This window comes from Carlito syrichta, unplaced genomic scaffold, assembly GCF_000164805.1.
Source record: "Carlito syrichta isolate Samal-C Ts95f unplaced genomic scaffold, Tarsius_syrichta-2.0.1 Scaffold158891, whole genome shotgun sequence".
Classification (NCBI taxonomy): Eukaryota; Metazoa; Chordata; class Mammalia; order Primates; family Tarsiidae; genus Carlito; species Carlito syrichta.
The window spans coordinates 63,238-78,227 of record NW_007102987.1 but is presented as its reverse complement, the minus strand read 5'-3'; the positions used below and the strand labels follow the sequence as shown (position 1 = coordinate 78,227).

At 52.8% G+C, this 14,990-nt stretch overlaps 1 protein-coding gene across 1 annotated transcript in view; it reads right to left on the bottom strand.

Annotated features, from left to right (window-relative positions):
- Positions 1 to 5,472, bottom strand: part of LOC103252448 (protein crumbs homolog 2) — a 28,085-nt gene extending 22,613 nt beyond the window's left edge. Inside the window, exons 1-2 of the mRNA XM_021709109.1 lie at positions 5,260 to 5,472; positions 4,246 to 4,308 (exon numbers count right to left, since the gene is read on the bottom strand). Coding sequence (XP_021564784.1) covers positions 4,246 to 4,308; positions 5,260 to 5,472 — 276 coding nt within the window. The remainder of the gene's footprint in view (positions 1 to 4,245; positions 4,309 to 5,259) is intronic.
- Between the last annotated feature and the right edge of the window lie 9,518 nt (positions 5,473 to 14,990).

The window sequence follows — 14,990 nt, the reverse complement described above, 5'->3', positions numbered from 1 at the left end:
CCCCCCCCCGCTTGGGGGTCGGGGGGAGGGAATCAACATCACCGCGACGCGGCTCCTCAGCAGCCTGCAAGGTCAGCGCCGGCCCCGTTTTACAGATGAGTAAACCGAGGCACGGAGAGGCGAGGTCGCCGCGGAGTTTCTTGGCTGCCGCCCGGTGGTCAAGGCCCCCCGGCGCCCTCCCGCGGCTGCAGGCTGGCCTGGCGGTCAAGCTCCGGCTCGGGAGCCAGCTAGGGCGGGGCAGGCAGGCCGGCTGGGTGGGCTTCGCCCTTTGCCCTGCCACGAGCTTGGGTCTGTTCCTCCTCCTCCGCTCTCCCAGCGGCCGACGGGATCTGGTCGCGGCTGCCTCGGGTGCTGAGAGGGGTGGGCGGCTCCTGCCAGGGCCCGGCTGGAGGCAGAGTGGCCCTCCCCGCCGAGGAGGCCACCTGGAGGGACTCCGTGGACCGGGCACGTCCAACCCCCGGACGCCTGGGCATCGCGGCCCAGGACAGTGGTGGTGTGACTCCTCGAAATCTTGGCATATCGTGCGCCTTTTCGCGTCCTGCTGGCCCCATGGTAGTTCAGTTTTTGAAGTTCACGATCGCGCCTTATTCGTGACATCACTCTTTGGCAGCCCGCCACGTTTGTGAGCAGCTGTTCTCAAGGATCAAGCACAAAGAGCAAAATCCGAACAAGCATTTGTGACGAGCACCTTGAGAACGCAGTAAAGAACTGCGGCCGCTTCCCTTGAGCCAGACATTGATAGATTCATTTCACAAAAACAAGACCCAATTTCCCACTAGTTTCATGTTGTGCTCACTTTTCTAAGCTGTATAATAAAAAAATAATAAAAAGAAGTCTTAGGTATATACACGAACTATGTTATATAATTTATGTGCAGCCCATGACTATTCCTCTTTACTCAGTGCAACCCAGGGAAGCTAAGAGGTTGGAAACCCCTGCTCAAGACCCCTCCAACATGGCCCCTGCCCTGAACCCGCCTCCCCAGGCCACGCATCTGCCTTCTCAGGTCTTGCTGGTCATTCTCTCTGTCCCCTGTACCCCACCCAGACACACCCTTGTTCTATCGGTCCAGCTGGTGCCCCGTGGACTGTGTCACACTCACTGTCTTTCCTCTGGCTTCCCAGAAGGAGACAGGCAGGCAGGAGGAGAGAAGTGGGCATTTCTTCCCCTCCTCTTGGCATCAGGCACTGGGGCTCCAGCCGGACACCTCTTCCGTTGCTTCCACCCACAGGCTCAGGCCACACTGTTCCCTCTAGGCCACCTCGGGGCCACCCTCAGCCCTGACCTCACCAGGTCACTCTAAGGCCTTTCCCGTCGTCACCCATGCCCTCCTTCTTAGAACCCTCTTCCTGTGGCCTCCCCAGCTCTTTCCCTGGCTTCCCTACTCTCTCCCTGACCTTCCTCACTCTCTCCTCCCCATGTTGGGGTGCATCAAGCTCTGCCCTCACGCCCCACATTTCTTCCTTGGTGAGCACCTCCACACCCAGGCTCAGTGCCCAACCCTTCATGCCCTCCCAGCCTGGCTTTCCCCGGTGGTTCTCAACCTTGCCACAACTGCCCCTTGACAACAGCTGGTGTCTACCACCCCTTATTTCCTTGAAATGCAACAGGACATACATATGCATACCATTTCCAAAAGAAAATCACCTCAGTGCCCTAACTGAAATATCAGAGGGAGGCACCATATGACAGTGGTGACGTGCACAGGTGCTCATTCAAAATCTGGCTTCTTCAGTTCCTAGCTGTGTTACCTTGGGTAAGTATAAAAGGGATAATAATAGCACCATGCTTCACAGAATTGGTTTGAGAGTTAAGTGAGGGTTTTTTTTGTTTTGGTTTGGTTTTTGTTGTTGTTGTTTTTAGATGGAGTGTAGTGGCACACTCATGGCCATCCCAGCGTCAACCTGCTGGGCTCCAGTGATCCTTCCACCTCAGCCTTCCAAGTAGCCAGAACTACAGGCACATGCTACCATGCCCAGCTATTTTTAAAAAATTTATTGTAGAGATGCGGTCTCACCAAGTTGCCCAGGCTGGTGTTGAACCTGCGGGCTCAGGCAATTCATGTGCCTCGGCCTCTCAAAGTGCTGGGATTACAGGCTGAGCCACAGAGTCCGGCCCCTAAGTGAGTATTAATAAAACATTTAGAACAGTATCTGGCAGTGTTAAGGGTTAAATGAGTATTGGATAGATTAATAAATAAGGACAGTAATTTACGATGATATCTATTTCCAGTTGTAAGCACTCCTGTTGACTACACTAGCCGGCATGATAAAATAATGAGAAGTTTGCGCCTCTGCACAGAATCCTCTGAATGTGACAGCCACAAATGCAGCCAATGTGGAGGGCGTCCTGCTGGCAGCTGGAGCCCCATGAGCAGCTCTGCCATTAGGTATGTAGTTTTCCCGACTGGTGGCAGTTCTGGGTAAGACTTCAGACAAGATAAGGTGAAACCTTCCTTCAACTCACATAGACATGTATTTCTGGCAAATTCAATGTGTGCTAAAAACCATACCAAAATGCTTTCTGCTTATAAGTAAGCCTAGATGGTCACAAGCATCCCAGGGCACCCAGCATCCCAGGCCCCATCCACTAATTCCCAGGGCTGGCCCCCCGGTCATTGTGATAACTGACAGCACCCTGCCAATTCCCAAAACAGCACCCAGGGGACTCCTCCTGGGTTCTACACCAACCACCAGAGGGATTTTCAAACCCCCAAATCGTGTCTCTTGCCTGTTGACTCCAGTGCCCAGAGGCCAAGTCTCAATTCTTGGGTCTGATGCCCAAGGCCCTTCACTATCCAGTCCCTGCTGGCCTCCCCACAAATACAGATGAATATTGTCAGTCCTCCCAGTTCCCTGGTGCTCTTCACCACTCAGTGCTGGCATCACCTCCTCAGAGAAGCCTTCCCTGATCCTCCTCCCACTCGCAGGCTTCTTCTGGGCTCTCTCAGACCCTTGGGCTCCCCTCAAAGACTCAGCACTGATCATGCTCTGTTCTAGTACCACTGTAGACGTCTGTGCCCACCCAGGGCAGGGCATGTGGTCGACAATTCACACACAAATGGGAATCACTCAGCACAAACCCTGGGGAGCCCATGTCTAGTGGAAGAGATAGACCCATGGACAATGCAGGATGTTGCTGGCCAGAGCCGCACGGGAGTCCTCAGGACAGAGGAGCCAGCTGCGGGGGGTGGGGAGCAGTTTAGCTGAGGAGGTAGGACCTTGGAGTCGGAATATGAGTTTTCCAGGTGGAGAAGAGGCAGAAGGCATCCCTGGCTGGAAACCCAGCACAGTGTGGGCCAGGTGTGCGAGGACATCGCGCTTTCAGGAACTGCAGACAGGACAGTTTTTCAGGATATGAAAGGACAGCAATTAGAAATGAACTGGCGTGTCAGCTGAAGACAGATGATGCCGTGGGCACTGGGGAGCCATGAAAGAGATGGCAGCAGGGAAACGACTTAGTCAGTCTGCACAGGGCAGAGTTCCCTCTGGAAAGATGCCCCATAGGAGTGCAGGAGTAGGAATAATCCAGGGAAAGGCATGGTCTAAACAGAACAAGGACTGATGGTGAGCAGGGTGGCCCTTCGGGTAGCCTAGCAGGAGGGGGAGACCATGGATGGCTGCTGCGTGTCAGTGGTGCTCTGAACTTTCTGGAGCTGCGCCATTTCACTGTGGGGCGAGGTCCAGCGGGCCACTCCCGGCCCAGAACTCTTTCCAGGTCAGGAGCAGCAGACCTTGGTGTCCACTGGGGCTGGGAAAAGGGAGAAGCCCTGGAGTACCCCGGGATATCAGCTTGATGACCCCCAATGGTGAAGGTGGAGACAGGGACTGGCAAGATGGCTTGGGGAGGGTAGCCAGGGCAAACCCAGTCCTCCCCTGCTAAAGGCCAGGCTGCAGGTCCCTTCTGGAACACTAGAGGGTGCTCTAGGATAGGCCGAGGCTCCCCTGTCCTGCCATCACCAGCTCCCACCCTTCCCGGGTGGACAGGACCCACCACACCATTCAGATGTAGGCCCCGGGGGTCCTGCCAGAGCCTGGCCTAAGTCCCGTGTCCAATGGCTTCACTGTCTTGGGGTCACCTCATCCTCCAGCCACCAGATCTGCAGGTGGAGGGGGCCTTCTTGAGGTGGAGGCAGGTGGGGGGAGAAGGTAGGGACTGGCAACAGGTACTGACAGACTGTCTCCTTCTAACCCTGATCCCCGCTCCCCAACCCCACAGGAGAATGTCATATTAAGGTCACATCACCGTCAGAGGCAAAGCCAGCTTCAGCCAGAACTGCTGCTCCCAGCGGGAATGAACCGGGACACCCTAAGTTAAAGGGGACAGAATCTCAAACAGGAAAGGCCAAAGCAGCCCCTCCCATCCCCTTCCTGACTCTTCCTACAAAAACTCAGATGGGGGAAGTTTCCCATGAGTCACCCCCCAACACAACCAGGGACACCCCCCACCCAGGTATGTTCTGGGCTGGGCGTCATGGTGGCCTAGGGGGACCAAGAGCATGGATGGCTGCCACGTGTCAGTGGCACTCTGAACTTTCTGGAGCTGCACCATTTCACTGTGAGGCGAGGTCCAGGGGGCCAGGGGCTTCCAGGGTTACTCGGGGAATTGGGGCAGAGTTAAGGCTCAAACTAAGATCTTCCACTCCCAGCCCAGAACTCTTTCCAGCAACTATTTATTTGAAGGAGTTTGGGGTCAAAGCTAATGTCTCAGGTCAGGACTCCGTCTGGGGCTGAAGTCAGAGCTTAGTCTGAGTCCAGGACCAGGGCTCAGTCTCTGCCCAGGGTCAGGGTTCAGGCTGTTATTCTGCCAGAGCAAGGTGAGGCTGGCTTGGAGCTGGAGCCAGTCTCCTAATGGAGATACTGTCTGAACACAGGGCTCAGGTCTTCCAACCCCAGGAGCCAAAGATGGACAGCACATCATTCATTCTTTCATGCATCCATGCATGCATTCATTCATTCACTCGCCAAGTGCTTATTAAATATCTGCTATGTGCCAGGCAATATGGCAGGTGCTGGGATTACAAGGGAGAGCCAGATTCTCCATCCTTGTGGAGCTCACAGTCCAGTAGGGAGGTGAAGTTAAAACAGGGAATTCCTGTGGGGCGAGGGAAGCATCCTGAAAGGGAAGGAGGAAGAGGAGTCGCCAAAGGAAATGAGACGGGAGACAGGAGGGGTGGGGAGAGGAGTGGCATTCCAGGCAGGGGGAGCAGCCCTGGGCGAAGGCCTGGAGGCACAAGAGGATGGCAAGGCCAAGGGACACAATAGACGGCGGTGTGGCCTCGGTGCAGAGAGCAGGGAGCCGGCCCAGAGCGACTGGAGAGAAGGAGGTGCCACTAGGGGATCCAGACACCCCCTGGAGGGTAGGGGCTCCTGGGAAGAACCCCTGCAGGGTGATGTCGTGTCCAAGAGGCTTGGCATTTGCACAGGGTCGCTCCAGCTGTGGGGTGGCAATCTTTGGAAGAGTGGCTGGCATCTCAACTTGAGTCTAAATGGCACAATCTTTTGATGTTTTATGAAAACAAAAAATGAAAAACAAATGGCAACATTGAAACAGGAAACCCTTTTCCTATTAAGCCTGATGGAAAGAGCAAGCCCAAGCCTGAAAATAAAACTAACAGGATGTTAGAACCTGCAGCAACACTCACCCACGATACCAACAGGGCTCCCAGAAAGCCGCCGCCTCGGGTGATCTGAGCACCCCAGATGTGAGGTCCACTTGGGCAACTTAGCTGTCATTGCCCAGATAGGGAGACTGAGGCTAGGACATAGGCAGAGTCTAGCCAAGGTCATTTGGTAAAGGTGGAACACAGAGATTCCTGATTCTCATGCTTGGGCCTCTCTCTCTCTATGCATGTCCATACACACACATACAAGCACACACACACCACCCAACACACCACACACACATCACACATCACAACACACATATCACACAATACAACCCTCACAAGTCACATACACACCATACACACACCACACACCATATACCCCATATATATCATACACACATATACCGCCCTGTATCATATATCACACACAGGAAACACTCCCCAAACTCAGATTTGTATACATACAAGATTCCACGCAGACTGGCTTACACAGACACACACTTGCCGGAGAGAAGTGTCACATGTGCTCTCACACACATATATCTGATCCTTCCAAGTCCAAAAACTCAAATATATACAGACACCCACACAGAACACCCTACACGCAAAGGCAGACATGTACAGATATATACAACATACCCACAGGATTCAAAAATATCCTCAGTACACATCTATAAACACACTAGTCCTATACTGACAGACACACAGAGCCCTAGACAAGCACAGACACCCAAACACACACACACACACATACACACACACACACACACACACACACACACAAGGCCCCTGTGTGAGGCCCACAGGCAGGCAGTCCAGGTATAGCAGCCATGTCCCTGTGCTCACACACCCGGGCCATGCTGGCATCGAGGTCGATGTGGAGTGTACTGGAGACCCTGCCCGGCCTCTGCCAAGGCCTGGGAATGTGAGCTGGCAAAGTGCTGCTTCTTGTTGGCAGACAAGGATGTCTGCCCCATCGGAAGAGCCAAAATTGATTCACAGCATGTGCCCAGGCAGGCCCAAGCTCGGCCACCATAGACCTCACCCCCACAGGAGTATGTGAGTGAATGTGTTTTCTTGGGGGGTGGAGGGTGGGGAGCAATGGAAAAATGAAAGGAGAGAGTTCATCTGTTATATTACTTTAGCCTTCCTTCCTTCCTCTCTTCTTCTCCCGCTCCTTTCCTTCTTTCCTCTGCTGTTTAATAAGGACCTTTTGCGAACCAGGCAAAACCAAGACATAGCCTCTGCGCTCCAGAAATGCAGTCTTGGGCATGAGCCAACACACCAGGGTTGAGTTGTTGTAGGACACGTTGTGATCACTGCCAGGAGGTCTTAGAGACCTGGTTTCCATCCAGGGCTGTGAGAGGCAGAGCAATTCACAACCTTCCCTGAGCCTCAGTTTCCTCATCTGAGAAGGGATCACGATCTCCCTGAGCAACTGTTGGATTTACCATGATGGATGTGGCAATGCTTTGTGGGGAAAGGGAACGTTTTAGTAGAATAAGAGTCATTTATTAGGCACCAGCTGTGTGCACAGGCCTTGGAGTCAGTGAGGCCTGCCTGGGCTTAATCCCTGCCTTGCCAGGATCAGCTCTCTGAGCCTGAGCAGGTTACTTAACCTCTCTGAACTCCTATTTTCTCATCTGTATGTAAATATAATATTAATAAAGTTTTACATGAGTGCTGGGAGATAATGCATGTTAACTCTTAGAATGGGACCTGCCACAAAGTACGTGCTTAATTCAGTTATTCCCTAGTATCATTTACAAGCTTTCATTTATTCCTTCAACAAACACTTGCTAAGCACTTACTATGAGCCAGGCACAATTCTAAGTGCTCTCCAAATTCCGACTCATATTTAATCCTTTTAACAACTCTTATTATCCCCATTTTACAACGGAGGAAACTGAGGCACAGAGCAATCCAGTCACTTACTCAAGGTCACACAGCTGGTAGGAGGTAAGGCTGGAATTGGAACCCAGGTCTATGAGCCTCTCTAAATCTATCTTCCAGATATGCACTTCCCTTTTATAGTTCAAAGTCCTCCTCCCCTCTCCCCAGCAGCAGCCCCTGTTAAATAAATCATCCAGTAAGGGTTTCTAATTCCCAGACTTGGTTGCAAATGAATTATTCACAACGTAAGGCCTGCAAACCGCCGGCTGGACCTCATTACCTCAGAAGGGCCGCCCGCCCGCAAGATGCCGCTCCCTCCCCTGGGCATGAGTCCTGGCAGGCCGGCCAGAGGCAGCCAGAGTTGGCAGGCCATGCTCCAGGGCCCTGCTCCGGGAGCTGGGAGGAGGGGCTTTCCTCCCCTCATTCCCAGCCTTTGCTTTCTAATAAGCTCACAGTCTGGTGCTGCTGAGAGAGCATAAGCTCTACCAGAGGTCCTCAAACTTTTAAAACAGGGGGCCAGTTCACTGTCCCTCAGACCGTTGGAGGGGCGGACTATAGTTTAAAAAAAAAACGATGAACAAATTCCTTTTTTTTTTTTTAAACAATAGTCCGCCCCTCCATGGTCTGAGGGACAGTGAACTGGCCCCCCGATTTAAAAGTTTGAGGACCCCTGTGACTCAGTGAGTCCTGTGTTCCAGTCCAGGCTCTGCCCTGAGCAGCTGTGTGACCTCAGGCAAGTGGCTGACCCTCTCTGAGCCTCTAGCTGGACCACACAGTGGGGCGTGGGGCCCCACTTCACACTTTCTCCTCTTCTTCCTCCATTTGCAGGCTGAGGCTAGTGCTGCCCGGCCAGGCTCTGTCCTGGATGCTGGGGACAAAGATCGTGTCCCAGGAGGCCATCCTGTGTCTGACTGAAACCCTGGCATGAGCTGGCCCTGGAGCTGGTTGTAGGGGATACTGTGTGCTCCAGAGCCTGTCTTCGGGGCCAAGCTGCTGGGACCACTAACGCCTTGCTGAGTTATGCCTCATGGTAGGGGAGGCCCATGGCCGGGACGGACATGGAACTGCAGAGGCCCAGTTCCCTTCTTGGCTGGACCTCTGGGGATCTAGCGGCTCCAGGGATCCGCGCAGGGGCCTCAGGTGTGACTCACTGTAGGTTGGTCTCCCCTGCCCCATTAGCCGTCTACTCCCTTCCAGGTAGACTTTACGAGGGCATGCCCCAGTAAACCCACACATAATCCTCTAGCTCAGAGTCTGTTTCCAGGAACCCAGTCTAAGATACTTGTCACAGACAGAGCCTAATCCTGGCATTAAGTGAGACCCAGCCCAGGTCACCAACAGATTCCTAATTCCCAGGCAGATGGAGCCTCAATACTGCTTACAGACTAAAACCCAGTTCAAGAACAAACAGATCCTAGTCCCAGACCAAGCCCTGGTCCCGATCCCAGACTGAGCCCAGGCATCCCATGGAAGGCAGAGGGCCATTTGAGGCAGACAAAAGAGGTGATGAATGGGAGGTAGAAGGATGCTGGGGTCTGGCTTAGACTGAGAACAGAACCAGACTAACAACCCGGTCAGCCAGAAAGTCACAGAGAGGTCTTTTCCAAACACATCTACATGGTCCCTCTTTATGGAAGAACCAAAATCTGAACCAAGAATGACAAGAAACATCCCAATCGCTACCATTTCTCAAGCATGGAGCGTGTCCTGGGCACAAGTCACGGGGTCTACTTTATGGCCCTGCTGCTTCCTCAGAACTAACCTTGTGGGGTTCTGTTATCACCCATTTTACAGATAAAGAAACTGGGGCTCAGAGGAGTGAGTGACTTGCCCTCTGGACCACTCTGTATTTCTGTAGCATCTGGGCTCAAGAAGAGGTCTGTCTCCCTAAGAGAGATCTGTAAGGGGCTTTCAGACTTTAGTGTCTCTTGAACTGGCTGCTTGCCAAGTTCCTGAGCCTGCCCAGGACAGCAGGGAAGTCAGGTGAAGGGAGACAAGTGGTCTTCAGGTCTGTGTGGCTGTGACCCTGCTCCAGCCTCAGATAGGCCATTCCTCCTCCAGTCTCCTCTCGATTCCTATCATCTAATCCTCATGCTTTTCTCCTTGAGGTTGGCACTATTACTGTAGACATGAGGAAACTGAGCCCCCCAAAAGGGATGCCACTTGTCTGGGCCTACAGAGCAGAGGTTACCCACAGAATTCCTGTCCTTGGTGTCTCACCCCCGTTCTTGTACAAGGAGGACCCTCAAAACCCAGAATTTATTTATTAAAAATTGTGTATTTATTCTTACATGTTTAAACTTCAGTGTCATCTTCAAAGTACTCTCCCTTTGATGCAATACACCTATTGAGCGGCTTTTTCCACAACTCAAAACAGTTTTTAAACTTATCAATTTTGATGCTTTTAGTGCTTCTGCTGTTTTTTTATTTCACCTCTTCCACAGTGGCAAAACATTTCCCTTTAAGGACTTTTTTTAATCCAAGGAAACAAACCAAAATAAAAGTTGCTCTGGGCAAGATTGGGTGAATAGGAAGGGTGGGACATGGGGGTCATGCCATATTTGATCAAAAACTGTTGAGCACTCAGCACAGTGTGTTTGGGTGCGCTTGTCAATTGTCCATCTTGAAATGGGCAAACGCATCGAAAGAATCTCCAAAAAAATTCACTGAAGCCAAATGCAGCCTCTCTCAACACTAGCCAATGGGTTCCTAGAACACTTACCTAGCAGGGAAGCCTGTACTACAAGACTGCCCTCAAAAAAAAATTCTGGTTTTTTGGGGGGTCCCCCTCATATGTGGAAGAATGAAGGCTGCGCCCCCATGTGCTCCACACAGTTGATTCTTCATGCAGCGGCCCCTCCACCCAGTCAGCAGCTGTCAGCATCCTCCATGTGCCAGGCCCGGGCTGGGTGTTGGGGACTGAGTGGAACCAGAGGCAGAGCCTGCCCTTGCAGCACTCGGGCTGCCAGAAATAATTGTGGAACAATTGTGCCCGCAGAGTGAATGCCTCCCCACATGCCAAGTGCCAGGAGAGGCAACCCAGGATGTTGTGAGCCGCCTCACCAGGGCTGTCTCTCCTGGGTGTGTTCTCTGGGCTCCAGGGAGCTTGTGGGCAGAAAACCTGTGGATCCGGTCCTGTGGGCTTAGCCTTGGGGGACAGAGGCTGTGAAGAGGATAAACAGTGCCTGAGGGTACCTGCTGGCCCGCTGAGGCTGCAGTCCACCCAGCCCTGCAAGAAGAAGCAGTCCTGGGGCCTTTTCTGCAGGGGGAGATTAGTGTGTGTGTGTGTGGGGGGTCTTTGGAAAGTCTATCCCGGATTCTCTGTGTGAGCCATTCCAGCTGGGGCCTGAAGTCTCCAAGAACTGTGTCAGAGCTTTAGGGGAAATAACAAGCGAGATTATTTCAGGAGGAGGGAGCAGCATGAGCATACGGCCGGAGGTGGAAACAGTAGGCAGACCCAGGAGGGTGGGGCGAGAGAGAGAAAAAGGAGGAGAAACTGGGTCTCGGCCCTCAGGGATTTCAAGGCACCCTGAGGAGGCTCGACTCCCACCGTGCACCAGCAACGGTAACTACTGCCCTGTGGAAAGCCAGCCAATGTGCCTGGAAAGGGTCACGTGTGATCTCATTGTGTCCTCCCTAGATCCAGGAAGATTGCTAATGCCAGGTCCCATTTTACAGATGGAAAAAGCAAGGTCAGAGGGATTAAATCTGCCCTCCAAGAGTGCAGCGGTAGGTAAGTAAAGGATCAAGATATAGTCCCAGTGTGCCGGCTCTGCAGCCCCTGCCCTTAACACCCCAGTGTGCTCACGAAACAATCAGAGGGAATTGGGGGTGATGGGCAAGGCCCTTGCCAGCCCCACCTGTGGTCTTGTCTGAGAGCTCATTTACCTCTGTGTCGTGCAGAGCCCTGCAGGACACTAGTTGCAGAATTGGTACTTAGGAAATGTTGTGAATAAGTTGTCATCTGAAGAGCAAACACAAAGTGCTCACTGTGTCCAGTGTCACCACAACCCTATGAAGTCGATACTGTCATTATGCCCATTTCATGATTGGGCTAACTGAGATGCAGCTAGTCAGTAGCGAAGCTCTGATTCACCAGGCAGCAAGTAAACAGATTAACACACCAATGAATGAGCAGATGAGCGTGCATAATGGTGCATGGGTGAATGAAAGAAAAGATGAGCAAATATGTGAGAGGTTGAAGGGGGACGGAGGGAGTGAAGGTGAGGTGTAGGTCTTGGTGGGGTGAAGAGTCAAAGGTCCTTCCTCCTAGAACCACCTCACTCCACTTCCAGCTCCCCGGGAAAGGCTCCTTCTCTCATCTCGGGGAGCCTGATCCTCTTTGCCAGGCTATTGCCTAGCAACAATGCCCTCCCTGGCCAGCCCCGCCCACTTCAGTCAGCCAAGGCTGGGGGTGTACAGCCAGCCCTGAGGGCCTGTCCCCTGGCGGGCAAGGAGCCAGGGACCCTGAGATTCCAAGCTGGGAGAAGGCAGTCAGAGCTGGGAGGGAGCCTGAGTGGGCTCTGAGCCTCGAAGAGACCCTTGAGGAAAGGCTGGTCCAGTCATTCATTCTAAAGGTGCTCTGTCTGGTGTGGGGGAGGAGAGGCGGTGCTCACCAGGGCTCATGGCAGTCACCATCGGGCCTGGAGTCTGAAGTCCTGAATTCGAGTAGATTTTGGATGACTCGCTTTCCTTTCTGAATCTACTTCCTCGTCTGTAGAATGGGGACAGAGTGCCCCCTGCCCAGGGAATGACGTAGGGATAGACCAGGAACACAGGAAGGCCTTACAATGGGAGGGTGCGGGCTATTTTTATAAGTAAGGAGTGTACAATCTATTTCCAGAGGAGAAAGAATTTCGGTACAAAGAACTCTCACAATCCCTTCCAAGAGAGGATGGGATGATATGTGAGGCAGCACTAGGCCTGGAGGGCTCCCTGCTGAGGTGGCACTGGGGCTGGGCCCAAGGTGGAGATGGGGGCAGGGAGTAGGTAAAGACACCTGGCAGAGGGAAGAGGCTGTGCAAAGGCCTGGAGGCATGCGTTGAAGGGCATCTAATAATGGCTACCATTTATTCAGGGCCAGGCACATTTACCTTGAATCCTCACAGCATCTCCTTGAGGCTGGAATTCGTGCTTCTATTTCATAGGAAAGAAAATGTTGGCTTAGAAAGGTAAAGCAACTTGCTTGAGGTCACACAGCTGGTGAGTAGCAGAGCTAAGTCCAGCTTGCATTCCCCTGCTTGATGCACTCAGAGAAGAAAGTGGCTCAGATGGGGGGAGCCACAAGAGCCAGGGCCAGAAATACCACCACGGAGTGACCCTCAGTGCAGGAGCTTGGACCTTGGGCAGAGGGCACAAGGGAGCCATTGACAGTTTCTGAGCTGGGAGAGGAGTGACCCAGGCTGTCCCTCAGTGCTGTCCAGGGCCATCTGTCTCCACCTCCTACACTTGCCACTCTCTGCATCCATCCACCCCACTCTCCACCCCCGCCACTTCTCAACCACGCCGAGAAGCCATGTGTGATGGTGGAAATGTAAAAATATATATGCAACCGAAAAACAACATCGGCTGACAGCACACAGCTATAAATACTCTGACGGGTGCGGAAACGATCCTCGGATGCTGCTTCCTGCTGCCTGAGGAGCGGGGGCATGGTGTTTGGCAGGTGGGGTGGTGGGACTCAGGAAGGGGAAAGGAAGAGGGACAACTATTTGTGGACCTACTTTGTGCCAAGCACTTTGCAAGCGTTACATCACCGAGTCTTTGCAAAACCCTCCAGTGAGTCACTACCCTTATCCCCGTTTCACAGATCAGGAAACTGAAGCTTAGATAAGTAGGTCACCCGGCCAAGGTCACACAGCCTCACTGAGAGGGAACTGTGTGCTGGAGTTCCAGCAAGCTCCACTTGGTGAGAGAGGCCACGCCCTGCCACAGGCCAACTCTCTGGAGGAAGAAAACCCAGCTTCAGACTCTGCCTCCCTCGATCCTTGTCCAAGGCCAAAGAGAGCTTGAGGCTTCCAGGCACTCCCCCTGCTTACACACCTTCTGTGGCTCTCCGTTGCCCTTCAGATAAAGAACAAACTCCTCAGTGTGGCCTTCAGGGTCCTGTGACCTGGTCTCTGCCCACCTCCAGAGCCTGCCTCCTGCCATTGCCCCAGATTTCTGAGCTGCAGCCATATTAGCCTTTTGGGACCTCTACAGGGCTGAGCACTTACTGTTTCTGCACCGGCTGTTCCCTTTGTCTGGCGTGCTGTTCCTCTCAAATTACCTCTTCTTACCCTGGGGACCTCAGTGCAAGTGCTACTCCCTCAGGGAAGACTCCCAGGCCTCTTCTCCTGGTTAGATCCTCCCATTAACCTACTTTCAGGTGTTTTCCCTGTAAGACACATAGCACGACTGTAATTGTGTGGGTTGTTGGGTGATGGGCCACATTCGGCGAGAGGCAGGACCAGGACTGGACACAGGCAGTGTGGCTGCCAAGCCAATGCCCCCGAGTGCTCAGCTGCTCAGGGAGGCCCAGAGTCCCCCTCACTGGCAAGAAAGAGGAAGAAGCCACCTCTTCTCTGAATGGGCAGGGCTGGGCGTTGGCGGCACAACGTGACATGGTCACTGGCTCACTGGAGGTGGTGGGGGAAAGTGGCCTGAAAGGGAGCTGGCCTCAGGGCTCTGGGAAGAGAAGGAAAGAAAGTGGAAGAGGAGAGGGATGAAGGGACTCCTGGGGCCCTGTAAGGGGGCCTGGGCACCGACTGAGAATGGGAAATGAGTTGACTCTATCTCTTGGCACTTTCTCGTGCTCCGGGTCAGTTTTCCACAGTGGCCTGGGCCCATGTGCACCCTGGCCAGTGTGAGGCACAAGGTGAGGCGGCCTCAGGGCTATTTGTTCATCTTCAGGTCTGCCCTAGAGACCAGTGTTGCCCAATAGAAATATCATATGAGCCACTTGTGCAATTTTTATTTTAATTTTCTAGGAGCTACTATTTAGGAAAGTTAAAAGAAACAGTGAAGTTAATTTCAATGTTTTATCTAACCTAATATACTCTGAATACCATTCCTTCATGTAATCAAGATAAAATAAATTCTTAATGAGATATCTTACTTTTTTTTTCCATACTAAGTCTTCCAAATCCAGTGTGCAGCTTACGCTTGTAACAGATCTCCATTTGGACAGCTGCATTGCAAGTGTTCAGTAGCTGCATGTGGCCAGAGGCTACCACACTGGGTGGCACAGTGCTGGGTTGTAAACTCCATGAGAGTCAGGACTGTAATCACACCCACCATAAAATGGATGCTCAGAAAACATTTGGTGAATGATTGCCTGACTGACTGACTGACTGACTGACCGACCGACCAACTGAATGAACAAATAGTCCAAGGCCTTCTCAGATCAGAAGCCAGACTCCCAGCATGGGCCATAGACACATTCTAGTCCCATTTCTGCATCCAGTTCTCTGTGTGACCACAAGTCCCCTCTCTTTCTGGGCCTCAGTTC